The following is a 26,584-nucleotide window of genomic DNA, read 5'->3' on the forward strand; positions in this document are numbered from 1 at the left end:
GGTATTTTGGTATTCATTTAAAATAGATCACTGGACTTCACTGGTGATGGAAGTCTAAATGTTAGAGGGCCAAGTGGTGAAATGATCTGAATATACTTTTATCAGCTAATTGAGATCCAGTCTTTTGAAATACTTACTTATCCTCCGGCACCCAAACAGGAAGACTCCACAAGATGAACAATAGTATTTCCAAATTATGCCCCAGGTGTATAATGGAGATTGGGACCCTTAGACACATGGTTTGGAAAAAATGTAAGAATAGCACTGGGAGTCACTGGTTCATAGGCTTTGCTCATCCAGTCTTGTCCTGCACGGGAACTGCTCCCCCCTGCCTTTTCAGAAGAGGCAGAGTTTATTAAAACTGATTGATTCTTGGACACAAGTATATTGCTATGACTCAGGGGAACAAAAGAGTACATCCACCTCTATATGGGTAAAGGATATAGTTGCATACAGTATATGGCCTTAGTAAGACTGTTTATTTTCTAAATTAACCTGGGCCTCCTTAATATGTACAGGAGTGACTCAGGTCTTATTTGGCAAGGTCCTACTTTTGTCATTGTAACCTGGTTTTGTCCATATCCATAAACCTCACCAATGTTCCCATCTTTCAACTTTTTCTAAATCTGTAATCTCTGTTGTCTAAAAACTTTATCAGTGTTCACTCCTCTCTGCCCTGTTGCTACGACAGATTAGGGGTGTGTGTAATTAGTCGATTAGTTCACTATAAGATTAAACTTTGCTACCCTCACCCGTCGGCACCAGAAAAACTTAATAAACTTAATACTAAGATACCCAGATAAAAACAGGAGGAGTTTGGCTCAGCATGCAAGACTAACTAGTGGCTTTGATCGGCTCTCTTTCTTTCTCTCTCTCTCCCTTTCACAAACACAGACATACGTTCTTAGACTCAATATATAGATAGTGCGCATCTCCCTTATTGGTACAAGTCTGCAGCTTTCCGTGGATATTTAATGTTCAATGTGTCCAAGCCACACATTCACATGGGCTGTATGTCTTCTCCCTAGGCTGAATGAGAGTGGTACTTTTGGGTGCATGAGAGATTCTGAGAAGCCTTGATATGTTTTTGTCATTTTGTATACACACTCATGCATGAGAGAGTTAGCAGGAGTGTGTGTGTTTTTGAGTGGAGGTTAAATACACTCTAAATCAGTGTTATTTGTTTATATGTATTTAATGAGTTATTATAATGTTTTGGTCAATGTCTGGCGGCAGCTAGACATGTGCCCCGGGGCACTTCTGCCCCTGTAATTAAATGCACTCGCCCTCTGCCTGTACATACCAGCTCCCGTAGCAGCTCTTTTTCTGTGCTCCTATGGCAGCTCGACTCCTCTCCTCACCAATAGTGTGTAGCTGTTGCTTGCTCATGTGTGACAAAAAAATGGAAAAAGAGAGACTCATTGAGGTTGAGAAATATCCCGAGCTAAAGGACCCACAATCCTGTCGTTATAAAGACAATGGCCAAAAAGATATTGCCTGGGGAGTAATAGCTCTTGAGATCGGCTCTTCAGGTGAGAAATCCAGCTTAATTACGGGCTGTTGACACATGATTTTAAGCTAATGCATAGGTGGAGAAAGTACAGATCTTTCAGTAAAAGTAGTAACAGATTTGCGTGGTCATCTGTTGATGAGCTGCAGTGCGACATGTCCAGTGTGTGCTAGGGGCAACACTTGATGCACCGCACAGCAGCAGCGCCGATGTGTTTTCAACTTAAGTTTTGAAACAAGTTTAACTTTTGTTTGAATGTCAGTCAAATTTGTCGTTATATGGACATTCCCCTTACAGACATGTCTGAGCTAACTGCAACCCCTTGACATGAGCCAAAGACGTATAGCCTTGACTCCAGCTCTGTATGAGCCGAAACGTTTAGCCACGAGAAGGCCCAGGGCTTGTAGGAAATTGTGTTCGTTTATGGCTGCTAAAAAACAAAATGATCAGATTAACAGTGATATTAGATCATTTTCAAAAAAAACTAAACAAATGAAGTGAGCAACATGATGTATTGGGAAGGGCTCTGTTCTAATGCTGTGTTCCAGACAACCTAGAACTCAAAACCTCTTCAAACCTACTAGTAAAAGCAGAATGGAATGTCACTCATAGTCGGTATTCCTGCTAGTAAACTCGGGGCAAATCCATCTACCCTGACTTCATAAAGAAGCAGTTTTTTGATGTCACACAGCAATGCCAGCACCCACAAAAGCGCACATTGTAAATGGTGAACCATCAAAACAATAATGCATTCTATCATACAGAAACATTCTGCATGTAAATTGTTGTCAAAATATGTCCACAGTGTTGTAGCTGGTTATGGTTATTCCTTTTTTCCTCCTTTTTCATTCATATATGCAAGAAGCAGTACTGCTGAGAGATCAATTGTGTTTACACTTGCTAAAGAAAAATCAGATTGCTACCGTCAGTCATGTCTTTTTGTTTATGTTTGGCATCATGGACCTGGAATGCTTGGACGTCCGAAATTGGAAATTTAAACTGGTAAATTCTGACCTCTGACTTTGACTGGAAGCATTATGCTGGATTTTTAGTCATGCGTGTTAGGAATGTCTGTGGGATTTTGAACGAGGTTATCTTGCCTCTGGGACAGAACCCAGAAGCTCTAGTTTTACTCGGGCTCTCGCAAGGTGGGGAAATGTATTTGTGTAATCTCACCAAGGCAGCAACATGAACACAAATGTCACAACTCAGAATTTGAAATAAATTAGAGATGCACGATATTGGATTTTTTTGTGGATATGTAACAACTTGTTTGACCGATAAATTATACCAATATCGATATTTCCGCTTTTTTCCTACCTCATTTTAGTGATCATCAAGTCTCTTCTGTAGTGGAATTAACATCATATTATCCATGCATATTCTTATCATGATGGCTCACCAGCAGATGGAGACATGAAATATAAGGCTTTTGTGCAAAATATGGAAGAGCATGTTGGTAGATTCTGGTTAATTTTAAAGCCAATATTGGCTGATACCAATGATGTGCTGATATTACTGTGCATACCCAAAATAAATAGAGAAATTATAAGAACGTACATTAGATCTTGGGATATCCTTAACTTGGGAACATGACTGTGTTCAAAATAAGAGTTTATCCACTCTCACGGACAATGATTAAGTCATGATCTTTATGAGGCGCTGTAAAAGCAATTTGATGTATTACCTCTTAAAATTGCTGACTGAACTATGACAGTTGCACAGCTTTATTTTGCCCACTGCAAAAAGGTGTAAGGTTGTGAAGACATCAGTTTCTGCAGGGACACAATGTTCTCTGCATCTGCATGAAGTCAGTAAGTAAGTTGCTACGTCAGTATTTGTTTTCATGAAAACGGTGCCTTTTAATAAGTGTTTCCAAATGTGACCAGGGAAGTCGTGTGTGTGGGCAATCTGGTTTCCATTGGTAATAATCTTAAATGTAAAGGCTGATCTGATTGTAAGTATAAACTGTATCCTTACCATTCTCACCTTCATTGAGACTTTCACACAAAAAGTATCTTTAGGTTCTTGAATAATGTCCTGTAAATGCCCTGAAAAATGATTTCTGGAAGAGTGTGAACCCTGTTGAATTCCCCTGTGAATATCCCTCCATTGTGCTGCAACTAATCTCCTCTGCTGACTGTACTGAATCTGCTTGGTTCTTCACAGTAAACACTGGGAACGTTTATGTTGACAAGTGCAAGGGATTATTTTCAAAGATTATTTCATTGTGCAGTTATCTAAAGCTGTGTGGCTAATTTGAGCACTTGAAAATGCCCTCTCTTTCAATGACATAAAACAAGCAGACCACCACTTATTGTCTTGCCGCTCACACTCTCTTTATGTGCATTAATTCTCTTTCTTCTTATGTCCCATTCTTTGGGTTTTCAGTGTACGTTCCACTGTTTAACTGCAAGCGCTGATTTCCCCTGACATCCTCAGCTAATGCCCTGCCAGGGGGATTTACCCTCACACACACATACACAGATGTGCACAACAAGTCATCAGTATTTCTTGGAGGGAAAACAGCAAACAAATTGGGGCACAATGATTCCAGCTTTTTATTCATATTCACATAATGAGATAACCTCTTCAAAAGGCAAAGAAACTGGAAGTTTTGTACCAAAACAAACAAGTTTGAAACTTTTTAAATATAAATCTCTTAATTATGCAACACGACCGCAGACTAGCTACGTAAACATTAATGCAAATGTCTTTCCAAGACAGAGCAGGTTGTGTTTAGAAAGAACCAGACTGGCTGGTAAATTGCAATAGCTCATTAGCTGGCCCAGCGAAGCAAAGCCTCTGATAAAGGAAGAGAATTTACCCCGAGGCAACCTCCCCAAACTCACACTGTGTGTCTGTCCCAGAAAAAAAAAGTATCAAAAATCTTTTAAATCTGACAGTGAAAAGAATGCATTTCAGCATTTGCTAAAATATAATTCTGGAATAAGTTGAGCGTGTCCTTGTGGCCCCTTCATCTCCTTAGGGTTCCAGCTTCTCTCTTGGTCTTTTTGTGTCCTCTCCCCTCATAAAATTTCAACAAGCAGCTCCACAGGCAATGCTGCATAGTATACTTTAAATGAACAGTTCAACAGTTTGGGGAATAAGGTTATTCGTTGTCTTTCCAATGCTGAGATGAGAATATTATTATCACTCTAATGTCCACGCAACAAGTTCAAGTCAGGATATGGTTTACCCTAGCTTAGCATATAGAATGGAAAAATAAAAGCTCAATTAACTACTACAAACTAAAATGAACTAAATAATTCATACAGTAAGTCTTGTTTGTTTTACCACCTCCATAAAGAGAAATGTAAATGTGACAATTTGAACTTTTAGGTAGTTACATGTTAAGGCTATTTCTTGACCAACAACAATTTAGCTTGAGTCAGGATATGCTTAGCTTAGCTTAATACAAAGACTGGAGGAAAGGGAAAACTGGGCCCCCAGGAAGTGTGCCAGGCTTTGAAGCCAATTTACGTAATGACGAAACAGTGGTACTGAAATTTCCAGGGTCTGTCATGTGATGCCATTATTGGGCCCAAAAAGACTTTATATTGTAGACTTACTTTGGGAAAGAGATGTCTATAAATCAGTGGATACGATTTTTTGAACGTCACACACCCCCACAAAATGACTCGCTCCATCATTGAGATTTAATACAGTCTTGCCGATAACATTTGGAAAGTCTAAAAGAGCTGCAAGATTAAATTATTTTATCCCCATTCAGATAAGCAGAGCGCTAAACCGGGAGTCAGCCACTCAGGCATGCTCAGTTGTTGTTGTTCTACTTACACCTCTAAATCTTAGTAGGTAACATGATGTATTTGCTTTATAAACAGAAATGTAAAAGTGTTTTGTGATTTTAGGGGTGGTTACTTGTTGGAGCTGTTTTAGAACATTTTTTTAGTTAACAACAAACAGCTGCAGTGACACGTGCAGTCTTATCACAGAACTTGCCAGAAAGACTGAACTGCACTGAAGTTCTGCCTAAAATAAACATTTCTGTTCGTGTATTGGTTAAACAAACAATTGGTCAGCTTCAGAGTTGATTGTTGGTAGGTTTTTTTTCCCATGCCTCCGCGCCTGTTCTCGAGTTGTCCTTCTGTCTGTGCATCTGCATGATATCTCAAGAATGCCTTGAGGCAGGGGCGATTCTAGGATCAGAGGTTTAGGGGTGCTGAGCACCCAGAGAGCTGCCCGGCCAGGCAAGATAAATTTCACTGTTTTGTACATTTTAACTCAATTTGTGAAAGAAAAACACTTTTTGGGAAAGTCTGTGACTGAACCATCAAATCTGATAAAGGTTATTTAAAAGGTGCTGAGCCACAGCAAAAGAGGAATGGATTGGAATCATAAAAGAAACATATCATAACCCTATTTTCTGGGGGAAGACAACTCATTTTGATACAGCAGCTCCTCAACATACACATAAACAGTATGCATGTTTCTGGAGTAAACCAGACCCCTATAGTGAGTACCAAAAATACCAAAAATACTATTAAGAATACTAATAAATAAAGTCCTCTCTCTGCTCCTCTCTCTCTCTTTGTACTGTCAACCAAAAGGCAAATAACCAAACAATGCGTTTTATATCTAATAAGAGATATAAACTGATACATTGATCTAACTTACAACATCATTCTAGATAGATAGGCCATTTGATCTTACACTCTTACCTGAACCTGGCTCTTTTTTTTCGAAAAAACGATCTTATATCCATGATGAGGCTGTCTGTCTGTCTGTACACACACACACACACACACACACACACACACACACAACAGGAGTTATAATGTTAATGGGCATCCAGTCAGTTAGCTAGTCGTAGCACCTTGGCTTTAATATTAACACATGCACACGACACAACAGCTAGCTTCTCTCATTCCAGTTCAAACAGAGGACAGTGGTACTGACCACCTGTAATGTTTCCTAGCTAGAAAAAACATTAGCTAACTCCTACCTAACAACATAAACAGTGACCAGAACTGTGCAACAGAAATGCAGCAAAAATGAGGACTGGTAATGATAATAATGTGTTGGTATTGAGTGGTAGAAGTTAAGAAATGTGCCACATATCCTGGTTTAAGCCAGGTACTTACACCACTACTGCATATCACCCACTCTGGAAGACAGGGCATTGCTCTGTGCAGATAGAGCGCTCAGAGCCTGGCTGGATCGTGGAAAGGTGGGAGGGATGTGGTGGATCAAACAATTTTTGAGGCATTTTTGTTGTTAAAATATTACATTTCAACCAAGTACCGTATGGTTTTGACACTTTTCTAGCTTCTTAAAAAAGGACATACAATAAAAAAATTAAATAAATATAAATCTCTCAAATTTTAGGGGTGCTGGGATTCAATTTAGGAGTGCTCCAGCACCCACAAAAATGGGCTAGAAACACCTATGCCTTGAGGGGCATTTCCTCAAATTTGGCACAGATGTCCACTTGGATTTTAGGATTAACCAATTAGGATTTGGTGGTCAAAGGTCAAGGTCAGTGTGACCTCACAAAACCACAAAACCTGTGTTTGGCCATAACTCAAGAATTAATATGCTAATTATGACAGAGTTTCACACAAATGTCTAAAAGGATAAATGATGAGGTAATGACATTTTATATACAAAAGTTCAAAAGCCAACTTCACTGTGACATCATAATGTTCTACAAAAAACTTCTCTGTCCATTGTCATTGCCAGCGGAGGCTATGACCATATTTCACACCAGACATACTTAGGTCAGATACTTAATGGGTGACACTATGGTTGTCCACCTTGAAACTGTGTTGATTGTTGAGAACTTTGGTGCTTGCGAGTTGAAGATGTGTGTGAAGAATCAATATTCCGAATTTGTAGCCTCTTAGCATCACACTTTATATCTGAAGCATTCTCTAATGTCATGGCAACAGATGAGTCTTGACAGACATGGGTGCAAACTGTACTTGACTAGTTGGCGGAAGCATAGCGATGACTCTAGTTTCACTTTTGGGAGAGCCAGGCTAACTGTTTCCTCCTGCCTTCAGCCTTTATGCTAAGTCAGGCTAAACACGCCCTGACTCTGACTCTGTACTTGACACACAGACGTGATTGATATCAGTCTTTTTACCTCGCTTTGAGTAAAAAATATGCTTCCTTTACAAATTATTAAAGTGCATTTCCCAAAATGTTGACCTGTTTCTAAAAAAACATGATACATAGTGTAAATGAGTGGGCTGTAGAGGTGTTCGTAGGTGTATTTCTAAACTTTGGGATATTTTTGAACAGGCAAGCTGTTTCCCCTGCTTCCAGTTTTAAAAACAAGCTGGGTAAACAATGTCCTCACTCACATAATATTGATGTATTATCCCAGTCTTAAAAAGACAGCAAACAAGCATATTTCCCAAAATGTTGAACTAAGCCATTTATTCTCTCCTCTCTCCTAAAAAGTCCCTCTCATTCTCTCCTTGCCCAGGACGAGTCTCTTTCTTCTCTTCTGGCTCAGAGAACCTCCACCGCGTGGAGAAGGTGACATGGGGGACGCGCTTCGCCATCACCGTGTCCTTCACCTGCGACCCTGCGCACGCCATCTCAGACCCTGCCATGCCCTGAGGCACACACGGGTGACAGCACTGCTCACTGGCTGGAACAAGCCCTATAACAAAGAGGGGGATCACAGGGGAGAGGTGAGGAAGGAAGAAGTGAGACTTAACTCGTAACATTGATGTCCTGTGGCTGCACGGTCAATATCTGCAATTTTCTTTTATTCTTCAGATATTGACTTGCTGCCCCTCACTGATTGTGTTCCAGAAAAACGCACATACATTCACCCTCTCTTCTGCAGAGGTGTTTCTTCTCTCTTTTATCTTTTTATCCAATTTTCTACAACAGTGTCTTTTTTATTGTGCCATCATAATTGCCAGAATGAGGCATTTTTGGGTTCTCAGCACATTTCCACAGTCTGTTCCTCTCGATCATTTGGGGGACAGCTTGAGCAAAGATTGCCTCTCCACTGTAACAGTTTCAAAGAGGCTAAAGTGGGATTGTGTTTTCAGTGTTGCGGTGTTTTTCATCTTATGGAGAGCTGTCAATTCCTTGAAGACGAGATATAAATCTAGTGAATCACTTACTGACTCAACCTTTTATCACAGAAACCCCACTCATACTCGCTCCCACCTGTGACCAAGGAGGTGTTTTCTTCTAAGAAGAACCCTTTTCTTCTCCAAAACTGATTGCTCTTTCTAGTGTTACTATTTACTTCAATGTGGTCAGTAAGGATGGTATAAAATAAAATACTGACAGAACCTGAAACATTTTTGTCTCTTTGCCTTATTTTTAGCACACAAAACTTTTGGTCTTTCATCTGTTTCCCCTCCAGAAACACGATAAGAAACCAGCACACTTCAGTAACGAGATGAATTCTCAATTTTCATCACATTTTCCAATATCATTCCCTATGCATACCTCTGTTGATTGCTACTGTACTAAAGCCTTACTTCCTTTATGAGCCAGCCACTTGAGGAATTGCTTGATTGATCAAACACTATCATCTGCTCAACAACTTGCCGTGCTTGCCTTTCTTATTTTCCACACAACTGCTCAGAACAATCATCTCCATTCTCATTTGAGCCTTGAATCCGCCACTGTGTACCTACAATATATGCCAAAAATCTATCTATCTATCTATCTATCTATCTTAATCTTCATCTATCAAGTTAAGGAAACTTGATAGATGAAGATTAAAATAGTAGTAGTATAATTTTGATCATGGCTCATGTGTTCAATCAATCACTGCACACTTACATTGTGCTGGGAGTGTACCTACTCTGAAATAGGAGCTAAAAACATCCCTCAAAATGGGTTCTCAGAACTGCAATCATTCCTTGTTCATGCGGTGTGGGCACAAGAAAACTTTGTTCTCAGAACTATGAAAAGATTCCTCTCTTCCGAAAACGCCTATTATTGCATGCAACTCTATTGTTCAAGTCAATCTAAAATACCAGCAGCTTCTTTCATTTTAAGACCATACAACTGATTGTACATGTTAATTCAATTTACTGTACTTCACATATATGTAATATGCATATGCAAACCCTGCTACTACATTTGAGAAATCTGAAAGTATTTTTTTCTACTGCTACAGCCAGCCATTGACTTCCATTCATTTCTGTACAATATGAATGTTAAATCTATCAGCAACCACTTGAAATTTGTTAGAGTGGGGTAATCCATCACTCTGAACAATTTTTTTTTTGTTATTGTTATTAAGTAATTTTTTTAATAATTTCTGGGACACTGGCTTTGAAAATGTCATTATCTCCTTACTATCATAAATGTATTAGCAAACAGTGGCTTATTTACACAACCAGTAGACAGAATAACATGCATTATTAGTGTTGTGTTTCTGGCTACCTGACAAATCCAAGTCCAATATTCACTCTCCTTTTTCTGCTGGAGTGATCTTCACGTTGGCTCGTTAGCTGCTAAATGCCTCATTACATTCACCAGCTATTTGCTAGCTTTGATTATAAGCTGTTTGGTGTGTACAGTAGGTTTATTAATGCAACATTCATTAAGGGAGGGGAGAGTTAACAAAAACCAGAAAACTTAGCTGAAAGACACTAAAATGGTCCAACCAGCTGAGGAGAACAGCAGGGTCAAGTGATACTTCTCTGAAGGTTTCATTTATGCTCAGTGTTAGATGTGTGTACACAGACTGATGGAACCTACAGTCCTTACCCTGCCCCCTCCAACCCAATATTGGAATAAACTCCATTCTGCTGTCTCTAAATTTGTTTGGCATGGGAAGCGCCCCCGTCTCAAGCTTTCCCTGTTACAGTGAGCTAAAGCTGATGGTGGCCTTTCGCTACCTAATTTCAAACTTTACTACTGGGCTTTCACACTACGTCCGCTTCTTAAATGGTTTGACCCAGCAGCCAATGTGTCATGGCACGAACTTGAGGAAAGTTTGGTTCATCCAACTGAGCTGAGAGATCTTCTATATTCGAATGTAACCACTAATCAACGTAGGGTTCGTTTTGGGCCTATTATTTCCCAGCTAGTAACTGTCTGGAGAGCTGCAGAAAAACTTTGTAAGATCACTTCAAAATGGAATGCACTATCCCCTGTATTCAACAATCTTGGTCTTCTAGTAGGTGGACATCCTATTGCGTTTCCGGGTTCGAGCTCTAGAGGGATTCACACACTTGGGGACTTATTTGGTGAGAATGGGCTACGCTCTTTTCAGGAATTACGTGAGAGTTTTAATTTACCTGGTACCTCTTTCTTTTTCTATTTGCAACTGAGATCATCTATGAAAGCCTATTTTTGTGTTTCCTTTGTGTTTCCCAATTTTGTAAAATGTAATTTATGACTGCCCATGTTTCCAAGATTTCCAATAAAAATAAAATATTTGATCACAAAAAAAGGTACATTCTTAAAACCTTCTCAACCATCGCCTTGTTTGTTGTTGACAGAAACTTTAGGCTGTGCCCAGAGTTCCCGCAATCATGGAAAACCTGGGAAAGTCATGGAATTTTACAACCTCATTTTCCAGGCCTGGAAAAGTCATGGAATTAGTAAAAATCTTTTAAAGTTTTTGGAAAACTCATGGAATTTTGTTGAAATTATTTGTTACAGTAATCTTCCACAGAAAGCTTTCCACTTAATATACCGTCAAATTTATTTTTTTGAAGTTAGCCGTTGACATAATGTAGCTCTAATATGTGTCAACTTAGGGGTGCGTGATATATAGAGCATCGACATTGTGCTGCACAAGAGTCGTTTCGAAGGACCTACAATGTCAAGTAAAGCAAATGAACTCATACAACTTATTTTAAGCTTGATATGGAAATAGAAAACTTGCACAGTTCTCATTTTCCATGACTTATACCAGCCAAGCCCTTGGCTTTTAGAATTACGCTTATATGGGACGTAGTGTGGTGCCGTTTTCTTACGGGAAGCCAGACTTTCCTGCATGTGTGTGTGGAAAAGTACCGCAACAAGGCTGGCAAGTGCAGCAGACAGTGAGGTGCATGCTTTCCCGAAATGAAAATTTTATCATGGGTCCTCACTAAGTCATATACTGGAAATCCAGACCCAAATCTAGAAAGATTTAGGGTCTGGCCATGAGTGACGAAAATGGCCCAACTCGAGGGGTGGCACCAAGCATGCATTTGAAAATATCACTGCACGCAATTGGATAACACTATGACCAATCAGAAAAATACACGGGGTGACGTATCCAGAGCTTAGCTACCAGCGGAGCTAACTGGTAGATTAGACTCTTGCCATATCCGGTCGGCAAAACAGCAAAAACATCCTTCTTGCAAAGGAAAGATTTGAGCGCCATCTTCTGTTCCTCTTTTAGAGAAAAAGCCAAGTCTAACTCGTTCATTATAGCGGCCAAAGCCGTTTCAAACAACTGGTGTTCATCCGTAGCCATTTTGCAATGTTTACTGACTGATTCCGGACTTCGTCGTTGCAGAGCTGTCGTCATCTGTTTAGCTCGCCTCTGGCCCGCCTATATCAGATACACCGATGTGATTGGTGCAGCTCGGCTCCAACGGCATGGGTAATGAGCATCATTACTGATTGCCAGAATGACTCGCTGAGAAAATTCAAATTGTGCTCTAGTGAGAACTCTGGATTTCCAGGGTAAATAAGTCATGGAAAAGTTTGAAAGTTTGTCCATGAAAATGTGTGGGAACCCTATCTGCCCTTTAGTGTCATTTATTGGCTGTATCTATGCCATCATAAAGGACGCATGGAAGTATGAGGGCAGTGATGTTTATAACATTTAAAACCGACGTATTTATTTGTGTCGATAAGGGGAGCATAAGTCACTCCATTCACAGACACATTTGACCCTTTGTTAATATTAAAATATTGATTAATGCAGCTTTAAAACTACATCACCAAACAAAAAGAATACAACACTGACAAATATAAACCCAGGCTTGATATTAACTGTAATGGGATTGTGAAGAACAACAGAACAGCACAACTGAAGCAAGTTATAAAATTGCAGTTGATTTGTAGTTAGGGAGCACTTGCCAACACACTGGTGGACAGCGTCCTTGCTGTGCTTGTAACATAATTACATTTACGTCATCTCAGGGAGAACAAGGCATACTTATAACTTCACATCCACTGCAGATACACAGCTGACAGCTAATGTTCCCTTAGCACAATATTGCTCTTCTCAGCTCCTGAGGGACCCCTTATCACATTCATTCATTAGTGTTGAGAGAAGCATAACGGTAGTTCTTTATGCAGAGGTGGGAGGAATGCCAGATTTTGATGGAATGGGGATGGTGCTAGATATATTGTATAAAGGCAAAACAGACAATGTATCTGCATCAATGTGACAAAGTCATTCACACCTGTCAAATGTGCTTCAGCATGTTCAAAGTTTTTCTTTTTAATCTACTCAGATTACAAGCAGAAACCTGGTGTTGTTGGGTAGTTTTCTCATTCAAGGAGTCATTGATCTCCCTTAATCCTCAAGGTAAACATTCTGGTCACTGTAAAGAAGCACACAATCATGTTGTAAGGCTCTTGTGGTATATTGATCAACCAAGTCAGAGGATTCTTTGAAGGTCTAAATCTCAGTAGCCATCTTTTATCATATTCATTTAACACCCACTTACCGCTGTCAAGATTAGCTAATGATTTCTGTGTGTGTTAAAGACTGTAAACTGTTTTTTTAACAATCTAGAAAACTGTGCTGACCCCATAACCTCAGCTAAAGACTCAAGTGCTGAAATCAATCTCAGCAAGACCTTTATTATAAAGTGGAAAGCAGTGGACCATACACTAAGCCCTGTACCTGTCAAGAATACGCCTTTACAGTGACACTTGTAATTTTTAACAATTTTAGACAAAGGCAGATGAAAGCAGGCTTGTCATCAACTGGTGACCGTCAATTTTGTCAGTTGCACGGAGAGGCTTCATGGTTTAATCAGCTGTATTTAGCTAACTAATTCAGCCAACATTAGCTTGACTTGTTGGTTGAAAACTGGCTGACTTTTTAATGTTTCCAGCTAAATTTTTGTAAAAGGGTCTTCAATACTGTCTACACTTGATGGCTACTTATGCTAAAGGTTTAGGGCTAAAGCCAGAACACAAGAAAAATTAGCTATCTCCACCAGTTGATGATGTAGAAGACATAGAAACAGAGAAATAGCACTGTTGTATTGCAGTATAGAGCTAGTTAGTGATAGTATTTTACAGAGATGGGGGGCTCGAGTCACATGACTTGACTCGAGTCAGACTCGAGTCGCAAATATGATGACTTGAGACTTGCTTGACTAACGTTGATAAAAGACTCGACTTGACTTAGATTTTGTATTCATGACTTGAGACTTGACTTTGACTTGAGACAGATGACTCGAAAGGACTTGGCTTTAATTCAGTATTAAAGGCACGCTAAGCACCGTTGGGCGTCACTTCTGTTTACATTCAACGTTATCAAACACAACGGAACTAACTCGCCCCTCCCCCTCTCGTCCTCCGTGACTCTGTCATGAACGAGCAATAGCTGCTAATTACCCTGGATTTACACACCTGTTCAAGGGATAGTGTACCCAACATGAAATTTCACCCATTATCTACTCACCCTCATGCCAATGTAGGATCACGTGAAGTTCTAGAGTCCTCACAACACCTTCCGGAGATCTAAGGGGAGAGGAGGTAGCAACAAAAGTCCACCTAATGGAGGCTCATGGCGCCCCAGATTCAAACGTCCAAATATACATAATTGAAACCACAAAATATCTCCATACTGCTCATCCGTAGTGATCCAAGTGTCCTGAAGGCCTGACATAAAAAGTTGTTTGGAAAAACATCATTTGAACTCTGTTTTTAGCCTCATTGTAGCCTGTAGCTCTAACTGCTTCTCTGTGTACCACGTTCACGTGTGCGCACTTGCGCAAGACCATGAGACATGGGCACCACAACGTTCGTGTGTGTGTGCTTGCTTTCGCTGGTCTCGCACTGGCTGGTTGGTAAAGCCTGGACCCAAATGTTTTTGTTGCCATTTGCGGAGCCTGAGCTGCCTACAGAGACCGGATTTTTTCACAGCATATTCAGAGGACATGTAGCTAGCGAATCGTGAGGAGATGTTTGCTGTATGTGACATATGACTTGACTTGTGACTTGCTTGACCTGAGCAATGACTCGACTTGACTTGCTTGACTTATAGCAGGGACTTGACTTGACTTGCTTGATTTTCACCACAACTAACTTGGAACTTGCTTGAGACTTGAAAGTAAAGACTTGAGACTTGCTTGTGACTTGCACATGTGTGACTTTCCCCCATGTCTGGTATTTTAAGTATAAAAAGGAAAAATTTAAGACCAGACTGTTATTTCATTATAACATAACCTCTTTTCTTATATTCAAATAGAATAAAAAATATAAATATAATCACCTTTAATGTAACAAAAAAGACATTGTGTTTGACAAATGTAATGCCATCGATTGGTAACAGAAAGTGAAAATGTAATTTTGGTTGGCGTGGGCTTTACACCAAAGAAGCAAAGATGAGCCTTATGTCTCTGTGGTGCAACCAAACATTGACACAGCCCTATGATAAAACTAACTAGTTTTAGCATATTGTTTATTGTGGACTTTGCACCTTAACTTAAGCAAGAACTTACATGTAGATGGCGCAACAGGCTGCTGGATAGAATCTCTAGCGTTGCGGAATAAATACTACATAGTACTGTGATTTCATCAACATGGCTTTTTTAAAATAACACCCAACCCAGCAAAATGTTGTAAGCTAATCATATGCTCCGGCCCCCAGGAAAACCACTCAGCAGTGGAGCAAATGTTTCCCAGTGGCCACTCATGGTATTGCACCGAAAAAAATCCCCTGCAGCCCAGAGAGCATTTTCTCCATACACCACTGTTATAAAGGAGACGACTGTAAAACTGTTGACAGGACACCTCCAACTGCAAACAAGTTCAATTATGAATTTTTGAGCCATGGTGGGTTTATATTTGTAAAACTTTCCTAAGCCCAGAAAAGCGATTAAAATATCGGTGATGTCATCACAGTGTAAAGTCTATGAGCTAAGCAGGAACTCACGGGCAAGGCCAGCAGCAAAAACAACTGAGCATATTTAGTGGGCTGCACACTGCTGAAGTCATCCCAGAAGCTAGAAAACTTTTTTGGCATATGCGCCAGGCGAGGTAAGTGTCATCTTGGCATCATCTAGTTATTATTGAATTCTATGAATATGCTACAGCCTGGCTCTGAAAGTAACACTGGGCTACTACTTTGAGTAGTTCGCCGTACAACTTTTGCACCTTACATTCCAGTAGATGAACACATTGCTTCATCCACTCTTTAAATGTATGCTGCTGTCAGGCTGAAAAAAGACACCACCCTCCAAACGATTTAAAAACAGAGCATTTCTCTTATTACAGCTCACAACACTTGAACATGTGGAAAAATCCAGAGCTTCGCAAACCTGCTGTGCCTAGTTACAGTTGCTAAGCAAAGATGGCACAGTCATTGTTTGGGGAAGGGGTTTAACAAACAGTTGGTTGTATGTCCCCTGCTTTTTCATGGTCTTGCCTTAAATTAATACTGTAAATAGTTTTTACAGTCTAGTAACTCCAGGTCCATGTATGACGCATACTTCTGGAGAGATCAGTGTAATTGGAGCCGTCATTAGCCGGTAAACTGAATGTTCGATGAAATAAGTGTGCTTGAACTTTTACTCATGATTGCCAAGCCATTGGCAGACATAATAAGCAATGATACAGCATCAATTATGGCATTCTTCAGGTAATCTGAGCAAAAAATGGACTCATGATACAACATCTCACTGTCAAAATCTTCTATCATGTCATGAGCTGTGTAATTAATTGCACTGTCTGATTACCACCATTATTATCATTGGCTTGTGCAAACTGGGCCTATTACATACCGGTGTCCGCCGGGCCAAGTGAGGAGTCAGACTCTGCTGACTTGACTAATCCCTATTTAATGAAACTCTTGGAAATGTCTGCCAGTAGAAGCAGCTCACACACACAGCTGTAAACCCTAGCTGGATGGTAGTTCAATCCCACTCAGACAGCATAGGAAGTAAATGTAATATCTAAGGTCCAAAATGTCATTCTAAAGCTACATAAGCAGCACGGTCTCAAAGAAATATTTGAAATGGACACAGACTCGTAACTTAAAATTACGTGGTGGTGGACTTGAAAAGTGTTAAAATTACGTTTTGGCAAAAGAGTCAATTTCATATATCTACAACCACATTCATCTTTTACGTCCAGAGTCATTTAACTCAATAAAGGGCTTTTGGGAGAAGGATTTCGGGGAGAGGAAGTTTGGGTGGAGATTTTACAACGTGTACACAGATCTTCTATTTTTTTAAGACATGGTCTTATTTAATGTATATTGGTACATGGTACCTACTACACTAAGGCCTGGCTGTCTAAGATCTATGATGGTGTTTCACCTGTCAATAATCCCCTGCAAACCTCATATGTATGTTTTGGCTTGCCCATCTCTACATAATTTTTGGATGGAGATTTTTGATTTTCTATCAGAGATGACTGGGGAAAAAGTAGAACCTAATGCTCTCAGTGCATTGTTTAGGGTCTTCCCTTCATTGCCACCTCTCTGCATCCAAATAAGATGTCTTAGCCTTTGTCATCCTATTGGCTAAAAAACTAATGTTGACCAATTAGACATCAATAGTACATCCTCTTTTACCCTCTGAATATGAGACATCCTTTTTTTTTTTAAATTGCAAAAAATCTGACTTTCATTATTTGGTTTCTCCAATAAATGTGAAACCCAATAAATAAACTTAGAGAAAACATTTCCATGCCGGCAACACAAAACCAATGCAAATGCAAAGTCAACTTTTGTTGTGGTGGCCGCACAGATTAAGTATAAAGAGCAAGAAACTCTGCTTAAAGTGGCTGATGGGTCAAACAAGCGTGGACTTTCAACCAGGAGACTGCTGTACATGTCCTGAAACAGTCAATGCAGTTTCATAACTTTATGGACTTCACATAACTATGCAAAGTACTTTACCTAGCTACGCAAAATACGTACATTTACATTACTTACGTCTTGTACATAGTTATTTTAACCAAAACCACGGTCTTTTCCTGAACTTAACCAAGTATTGTTTGTTCTCTTAACCTTATCAAGTGTTTCTTTCACTAAATCCAACCAAACAGAGACAGTTTCACAACATTAATAATGTGTTTGAGACTGCAACCGTTCATAATAGACTTTGATTGGCATTGTTTTCATGATTCCACCGCGTTATTTAACACATTTAATGCCCACCACCAAATAATGCGTTGTTAAGAAGTTGTGTCCATTTCTCGTATGTCTCTGAGACCATGTTGAAACAGGGTGACATGGTGGTGCAGTAGTTAGAACTGTCGCCTCGAGAGTTCTGGGTTTGAACCCTCCAGCCAGCTGGGGCCCTTCTGTGTGGGTTTCTCAGGGTTCTCTGGTGTCCTCCTACAGTCCGAAGACATGCCTGTTAAGGCCCTGAGACACCAAGCCGACGGTCAACCGAAGTCGGGCCGTCGGTGAGCGTCTGTCGGCCTAGTTTTTGCGGTGTGTCCCGCACTGTTGGCCCTTCGGCGTTGGCGGCTTTTCGGCCAATTGAGCATGTTGAATTGGTGGCAGAGCTAGTCGGTGAAAGAGATCACTCTGATTGGCTGTTCAGGTTTTATTCCCTCGCCCCTGTAGCGAGTGAATCTGCCTGTAGTGAAACCAGGGCTAACCGGTGCTTCCTCCACAGGCTCCACTTCACTTAGCTGCCCGACAGATCCACTGCCTCTCCCACTTTAACCTGAATAACAAACCAGAGCTAGCTGGGAAGCTAGCGGAGCATTAGCCGCAGCATGACGGAGGGACGCACAGCCAGTTAGCCTCCGCTAGTCTCTGAGCTAGCCCCGGAGCACCGAGCCCTGGTTTGTTATTCATGTTAAAGTGCGAAGAAGCAGCGGGTTTGTCGGGCAGCTGAGTGAAGCTGAGTGAAATGGAGCCTGCGGAGGAAACACCGGGACCGTCTGGATGTAATAGTCCGTGGAGGTGCTGCGGTGCTCGGCCTCACAGATAGGTAACACCTCTGCTGTCAGGATGTACCACTCTCACTCCGCTCTCTCTCACGCAGGCTCAGAACGTACGTGCCACTTGGCCGTCGGATGTAGTCTTTGTAGTGTGTTCAAATGCAACTGACACAGGGCGACTTGAGGCGACGTAGACGACGCAACAGTTGGCTTTCTTCACCGCTAGTTCTTTGATGTCGGTTTGGTGTGTCCGCACTTTTAGGTTTACAGGTCACTTTTTGTCTGTAGGTGTGAATGTGAGCATGAATGGGTATCTAGGGTGTGCCCCAACTCTCACCCAGTGTCAGCTGGGATAGGCTCCAGCCTCCTTGCAGCCCTAAATAGGGTAAGCAGTTACAGAAAATGGATGGTTGGATGTGTTCAAATACTACAAGGACTGCACATTACAGCAGTATAATCAGTGGCACTCTATAATATAGAAATACAGTGTCTCTATGTGACTGTGGCCTTGATCACAACTAAAATTGTAGCGATACCTTTAAGATTCTTGGCAGAAAGTCATTTTCTCCAAAACATGGGCACAATTAAGAACCAAAAGTTATTGTGTATTTAATAGCAAACATCACAGCTAATTTTAATTTAAGCCACAAGCTCAAACACCTACACAGTTTTAGATGGAGGTCAAGCGCAAGGACACGGCTTGATTAATGTTAAAACTAGGATGTCAAAGCACAGCTATTATCTGTAAAGATGAAAAGTCTCCAGTTTCTGTCCAACAGAGGTGATATGACAGACTCCTCTGGTTGGATTTTAACAACACCTGAGGAGATGACACCCGCTGGCACTGTATTCTGTCATTTTAAAGGTCACATCCTGCAACTATGAATATCATTTTCACTTCCAAATATCTTTAAAGTGAATAGATGATGCTCAATCAAAAAAAAAAAGAAGTATTTTTTATCTATTCTGACAGCTCTCTGTCCTTCCAAACCATAAGCTATTTTCAGTCACAGGTTCCAGTGCTCATTAAAGTTGCGCTCCAACATTTTTACACATTAAAGTCAGTATATTAGTCATGAGGACAGATACTCACCCTTTGAAAATAATTATATAATGTGTTCTGTGGCTCTGCGGAGCTTTGTCAAGTCTAAAATATGAGAGTACTTGAAGGACATCACTTAAGTTGTCTCAGCTTTTGGTAAGGGACTATAACCTTTTGACAGAATGAAAGCAAGTGAAGTTTTTTAATGTTTTTGCCAAAGCTAAGAAGCATTAAGCAGACATCTGCTTCGATGAAAACAGTAAGATGTGAAAATGGGGATTGGTTAAGTTTATGTAGGGCTGAGGGATATGGAGAAAATCAGTTATCACAATATTTTTTTACCAAATACCTTGATATTGATATTGCGACAATGTTATAGGGTTGACTACTGGTGATTTCACAAAATATTTACACAAAAAGATTTTTGATAATCAACAGTAATGTAGATATAATGACTAAGTTGTAAAGGCAAATAATGAACCAGCTAGAACAGTCTGGTAAGTTCATAAAATTGCATCACTTAACTGTAATGCAGCCTTTAAAACCAGGAAAACACAACACTTACAATATAACGGTATCCAAAATCTTATAGATATCTAGTCTTGTTAACCTAGGGCTGGGCAATACTGGTATTGTGACATGAGTGGTTTGATGTGATTGATTGATCAGTAACATCAGGATAAATTGTAATGTTCCTTGTTTTGGTGTCATGACCAAAAGTTTGCTGTTTGGTCTGGTTGTTTGGTGGTTTAGTCTCACTGCCCTTGTCAGTGTTGTTTCTACATACAGCAAGCAGCTGTTCTCAGCTAAATTCTTTAAAAAACACTCAGCACTACTTGCCCAGCACCAAATTGCAGACAGACACAGTTAGCAGCTAGCTTGTGAACATAGTGGAGCATTTACCTCCAGACCTTTGGATCCACCCACTCCACCAGATTCAAGTTGACTGATTCATCTAGTATTGTGCCATGAAAGTGTTTTTTTGGTTAAAAAACCCCCAAAACAATTCAAGGAGCGATGAGACAATCAGTGTTTCGGATCAAGCCATGCACCTATGAGAAGTAATAACAACAATGGCAAGCACTATGGACAAGATATATGCTGCTTTCGAGGATTTTCTAAATCAGCATGTCTTCTCAATAATGCCCAGCACTGTAGCTTGTTTTACTTTGCTCTGGTCCACTCTTAAACCCCCGGCATAACAAGTACGTCACTGTGGACTGAAAATGACATCAGATTCAGGCGGATAGGTTGGTCTCTGGTGATTGGTTAGAGAAAATCAAAACTCCCTTCTCCAAGGAAATCGGTTATTTGACAGCAATGTCAGGCTGAGAACAGAAACGTAGTGTAAAAAGTTGACAATTCTATCTAATATCAGGCAATAATGGACTGACATTGATCAGTTGGCCAGAAACACAACTCAAAATGAATGCCTGCTGCTCTGTGTCTGCTAGATTTATAAATAGGTGACTATTCCCTGACGCTCTTCTCACATCAACATTACATGGTAATAATATGTTAATACAGCTTGCACTGCCCCCATGTGGCCAAAAAATCTATTAATGTACAATTCCACAAAAGTTGTATAAAATGTCAATAAAAACAGTATGCAATCATTTGCAAATCATTTTCAATGTAGTCAATTGAATACAGTACAAAGTTAATATATTTAATGTTCAAACTGATAAGCTTTACTGTTGTATTGTGTTGCTTTATTGTACATATTAAGTCATTCTGAGTTTGATGCCTGCAAAACTATTCAGAAAAAGTTGGGACAGGGCAAGAAAAGACTGTGAAAGTTGTGGAATGCTCAAAAAACACCTGTTTGGAACATTTGATGGGTAAAACAGGTTAATTGGTAACAGAAGATGGTATTATTATTGGATATGAAAGGGGCATGCCTAAAAGACTGATTCACAAGCAAGGACAGTGCAAGGTTCATCACTTTGTGAAAAATTGCATGAGCAAATCATCCAACACTTTAAGATCAATGTTTCTCAACACACAATTGCAATGACTTTAGGATTTCAACATCTACAATCTATAATATCATCAAAAGATTCAGAGAATCCAGAGAAATCTCTGCATGTAAGGGGCAAAGCTGAAAACCAACACTGAATGTCTGTGACCTTTGACCACTTAGGTGGCACTGCATTGAAAACCGTCATGATTATATAAAGGATATCACTACTTGGTCTCAAGAACGCTTTGGTAAACCATTGTCCATAAACACAGTTCTTCGCTTTGTCTGCAAATCCAACTTAGGACTCTAACATGCAAAGTAAAAGCCATTTATCAACAACATCCAGAAACGGTGTTGACTTCTCTGGGCCTGAGCTCATCTGACATGGACTGACACAAAGTGGAAAAGCGTGCTGTGGTCTGACGAGTCCACATTTCAAATTGTTTTTGGAAATCATGGACATCAGGTCCTCCAGGCTAAAGAAGAAAAGGAACATCCAGATTGTTACCAGCTCAAAGTTCAAAGCCAGCATCTGTGATGGTATGGGGGAGTGTTGGTGCCCATGGCATCATGGGTAACTCACATGTGTGGCACCATGAATGCTGAAAGTTACAAACAGGTTTTGGAGCAACATCTCCCTGCTTTGTCCAGCAGCACAATGACAAGCTACATTCAGCATGTGTTACAGTTACAACAGTGTGGCTTTGTAGTAAAAGAGTGCTGGTATTAGACGGGCCTGCCTGCAGTCCAAACATATGTCCTACTGAAAATGTGTGGCACATTATGAAGCACAAAATGCAGCTCCCAGACTGATATACAGCTAAAGTTGTATATTAAGCAAGAATGAGAAATAATTTTACTTTCAAAACTTTAACGAGTGTCCTCATTTCCCAAACACTTACTGAATATTATTAAAAAAACAGGTGAAGTAACACAGTGGTAAACATACCCCTGTTCCAACTTTTTATGGAACGTGTTGCAGGCATCAAATTCAAAATATTTACAAGAGAAAATAAGGTTTACCAGGTTGAACATTAAATATCTATTATTTGTATTGTATTCAACTGACTATAGATCAAAAGGACTTACAAATCAATGCATTCTGCTTTCATGTAAGTTTTAAACAGCATTCCAACTTCTTTGGAATCGGGGTCGTAGCTTAAAAGGCCGTAACTGATGCATACAAGTCTAGTTTTGATGAAACTTGCATTTTCTCTTTTCTGATTGGTTAAAGGAGTACCTACATGGGGAATGACATGTTTATTGCCCATTAATTGTTACATTGTTAGATGTTTGTAGCTTGGACTAAACGTACAGACTCACCTTTCCTCAGTCACTACCTGGTTAATTATCGTGTTACTGTATATCACGAATAATCAAATCTGTCCAAGTTCTCTGTCTTTGGGGATTACAGTGTTACACTGTAGCAAAGCTAAAAGTGTCTCCCTCCTGCACGGGGATGAACAGATTTTTAAGGCTCAGGGGAAAAATCAACAAATCCCTCCAAGATTTATCATGAATCTTGAATGTATGCAGCCATAAGCTGATAAGTCCCACAGATCGTATCCAGAATTTGCATTGAGGAAATGCTGTGAAGAGGTGTCAGACTACGTGGGGAGAAGTGAAAGAAAGAAAGAAAAGCATTGGCCATTTTTCCACATCTCTGCTGTGACAATGTTTGTGAAGCACCAAGGGACTGGCTGCAATGAATTTATGCATGAGATTGACATTTGACATGCAAACACACACAAAAGTCAAAGTGTACCAAAGTGTTGCAATCCCACCTGGGACATTAGTTTGAAAATGTCACGGCTCTCGATATCATTCAGATTGTATTCATAATCATAAGAACTGTGACACCACGGATGTTTTTTTCTGTCAGAGTGGGTGTTTGCGGAACACAGCAGCCGTGTCCAGGCGTGCATAATATACCATCCATCCGGCTGTACACAGACAGTTTGTTTTCCAGTCCCTGCCTGCTGAATCTAAAGAGGACAGAGTAGCTTTACAGCAGATGGCCGTGCAAGCTGATAAGACTTTAATAAGTCAGATTAAAGTAAAAGAGCTTCCATTCAGTGCTAGGAGCAATCTTAATTAAAGAGTTATGAACTTTCCATAAAACATGAGGCACGTTTATGCCGTACTTATTAAGATACCTGCCTAAAGGAACATCCTGAACAGAAGGGGCCGTCACCTCCTTCTCTCTGTACTTCTTAAAGGGACAGTTCCATCTAGATTGTCTTGGTGTGAGTTACAGAGTGATGTAGATAATGGCCATAGAAATGTCTGCCTTCTCTCCTGCCTAATGGAACTGGATGACACTCGGCTTGTGGTGCTCAAAGCGCCCAAAAAAAACAAAACAAAAAACAATGTTTCATTGCAAACAGCAATGTCTCTTTCAGGAATCATGACCTTGTTTAACCAGGTCATGTAAGAACTTGTGTCTTTCACCCAGCCTGCTCCCGCCAACTGTATGCATGTGTGCATGTGTGTGCAGAAGGAAGCATGCATCAACTCATGGGGTGTTTCTGACAGTCAAGGAAGGATCCTTAAATGGCCGAATTTCAAGGAGGCTAAGTCATCGACCTCTAACAGAAACCTCATAATTTACACTTTCCAATGTGTCCACTGCTGAATATAAGACTTTTAAAATAACATGATTTAGATAAAACAAAAGTTTTTAAGTGAATCATTTACAGCAGAGATGGAGCGCTGTCCATCTTCCCCCACTATTCACATGATAATGAAATGATAATTGCTTTCATTCTGTCAGCTTAATTGGTGTATTTTGGGGGGAATCACAGTGAGAACGGCCACAGAAAAGACATTGGAATGTCCTGCAGGTCAAAGCATCACTCATTTGTTTTGAGGTTAACATATTTGAGAAGATTACACAGTGGTATCATGTACAATCGGCGCGGTCAGCTGTTTCAGAACAGCGCGGCTCATCAGATCAGATCTGCTACTCTTAGTATTGTAGCGGAGGGTGTGGTGACACACATAAAATATGGAACACTGTGGAATCAGAGTGATTCTGTGTGTGAGTCTGTATATTCTGTAAATAATAATTCAGAACTTTTTTCCAGCTGTTGTCTTTACCTCTTTACTCCACTTAATCTTAAGTATGAAATACATTCTCCCTAACGTGACTCTGAAAATACTGCTACATTTGTTTGAAATTGTACAACATTAGAGAGTGCCAAAATGATCACAGTATCCTGAAACCCCCTCAGTCTGCCGAGGGTTAATGATGTACACTTAGGGACACTCGTTAGCCTGTTCCAGCATGTGTTCACCCAATGCTAGGAAGGACTCTTGCCTTGCCTCTGGAGGTTTCTTCCTGGGGAGGGCTCATCCTACCAAGGAAGGATCCTTGACTTTAAGAAACACCCATGGAATAGAGGTTACTGCTAGCTCACCAGAGTTAACTAATGCTACGTTCCAGGCAAGTTTCTGAGCCCGTAAATCACCACTTCAAGTCACGACTCACTTCATAGCATTCCAGGCAAGTCACGCCAAACTCTCAAAGCAACATGGCGGACCGTGCAGGGTTTATGATCACTTCTGTCACCAAAGGTGCCGGTTCCTTGCTCATTTGAGCGAAACGGAGGAGGAGAGACAGCACATAAGGTCACAGATGCTATTATACTTTTTATTTTATGTTATCTGTGTGTTTGGAAACGTGTTTTGTATTGATTTATTCTTGCACTGGAAACTAGCTGTTAGGGCGGCTGCCAATAATGTGTTAACATTAGCAGTTATTTTTTGTCTATTTCTCACTGTGTATCACCTGCATCAACACCGCATCCATGGGGCTGCCATTGTTGTTTAGAGGAGTAAGGTAATTGGTTTAGATGGATGTGTGATGTCAGAAAGCATGACTGGGAGTACATCGATCTGGTACGAGTTCACGGGTGGCAAGTTGCGGGTTTGACTACCGTTCCAGTGCACTTTCACGGGTAGAAGGTTGTAAAAAAACGAGTTACAGGTTGCCTGGAACACGCCATAACATTACAGTTAAGTGGAGGAGATGTCATTACTGTCATGGGTGTGGTCAGAACCAAGATGCAGCACCACAGACAAGAAGGGCAGTTTCTAATAGTCTTTAATGAAACCACTTGTCAAACACAGAGTGAGCTGGCAGATGAAAAAACAGTGAGAGTCAAATTGTTGGCTCAGAACCTTCCAAGACTCAGGTTCAGTCCGAACTGCTTGGTGTGGCAAACCAAGGCAGAGAACAGGTGTGTCAGTGGCATCTGCTGGATGCACACAAACAATTCAAATGTGTGCAATGGTACCGTAAGGGAGTAGGCAGAAGGCGATGTCTGATGAGCAGGGAATCCGGAACCAGGAGTACACACGGGAGAAGCCAACACACCTGTGCGAAGCCGACTGTAGGCAGCGAGGGTCTTGACAATGACGATGATGAGTGGATCCTGCGACGCACACACAACGGCAGAACGTGCATCCATGTAGAGAGGTAATCCACACCACAGGAAATCACAGGTAGCAGGACAGGTAAACTCACTATGAAGAGCTCGGGACAGTCTCACCAAACAGCCATGGAGAAAAGAAACCAGGAACGTAGAAGCAGAGCTCTTGGTCGGGGACAGAAGGCTGAGTGGGAGCAGGGGAAGCAGGAGAGTCAAAGACAGGCGAGGTCGGCAACAAGGAAGCAGTCCGGGAATAAATACTGGAAAGTCTTGCTTGAGTATGACAAAGAACATTCTGGCAAGGATAGTCTGTGAAGCAGGAGTCTTTATACTGGCAGGAGGTAATGATCCACATGTGAGGGGCGTTAGCTTGATGAGATGGGTGTGGTGGATTGGCAGGAGTGGGAGATGTGTAGACAGGTAATAGGCTGGCAGGTAGGTGTGGTGGAGAGGCAGGGTCAGTGGAAATTTACTGAGTTAACTGAGAAAGTGGCATGTATGGCAGGTGAAAAGTGCCCACTGTGACAATTACAGCAACAATATGTTATATATTTGTACATGTTCAGTGATTAATTGTTCCTCAAATAGACTGGTTG

General features: G+C 40.7%; 1 protein-coding gene across 3 annotated transcripts in view; it reads left to right on the plus strand.

Moving 5' to 3' along the window:
* ogfod3 (2-oxoglutarate and iron dependent oxygenase domain containing 3) overlaps window positions 1-8,800 on the plus strand; it is a 45,908-nt gene extending 37,108 nt beyond the window's left edge. The window contains exons 9-10 of one of the 3 annotated variants that reach the window (XR_004500792.2): window positions 7,965-8,175; window positions 8,264-8,800. Coding sequence is in view for 1 of the 3 variants with exons in the window: in XM_033611213.2 (XP_033467104.1) it covers window positions 7,965-8,101 (137 nt within the window). In the remaining 2 variants the exon portion in view is untranslated. Of the gene's footprint in view, window positions 1-7,964 lie in introns of all 3 variants that reach the window. The other 2 variants (XR_004500793.2, XM_033611213.2) reach the window with 2 other exon arrangements.
* The last annotated feature ends 17,784 nt before the right edge of the window (window positions 8,801-26,584 follow it).

The sequence above is a fragment of the Epinephelus lanceolatus genome, chromosome 21 (genome assembly GCF_041903045.1).
Source record: "Epinephelus lanceolatus isolate andai-2023 chromosome 21, ASM4190304v1, whole genome shotgun sequence".
In the NCBI taxonomy this organism is placed as follows: domain Eukaryota; kingdom Metazoa; phylum Chordata; class Actinopteri; order Perciformes; family Serranidae; genus Epinephelus; species Epinephelus lanceolatus.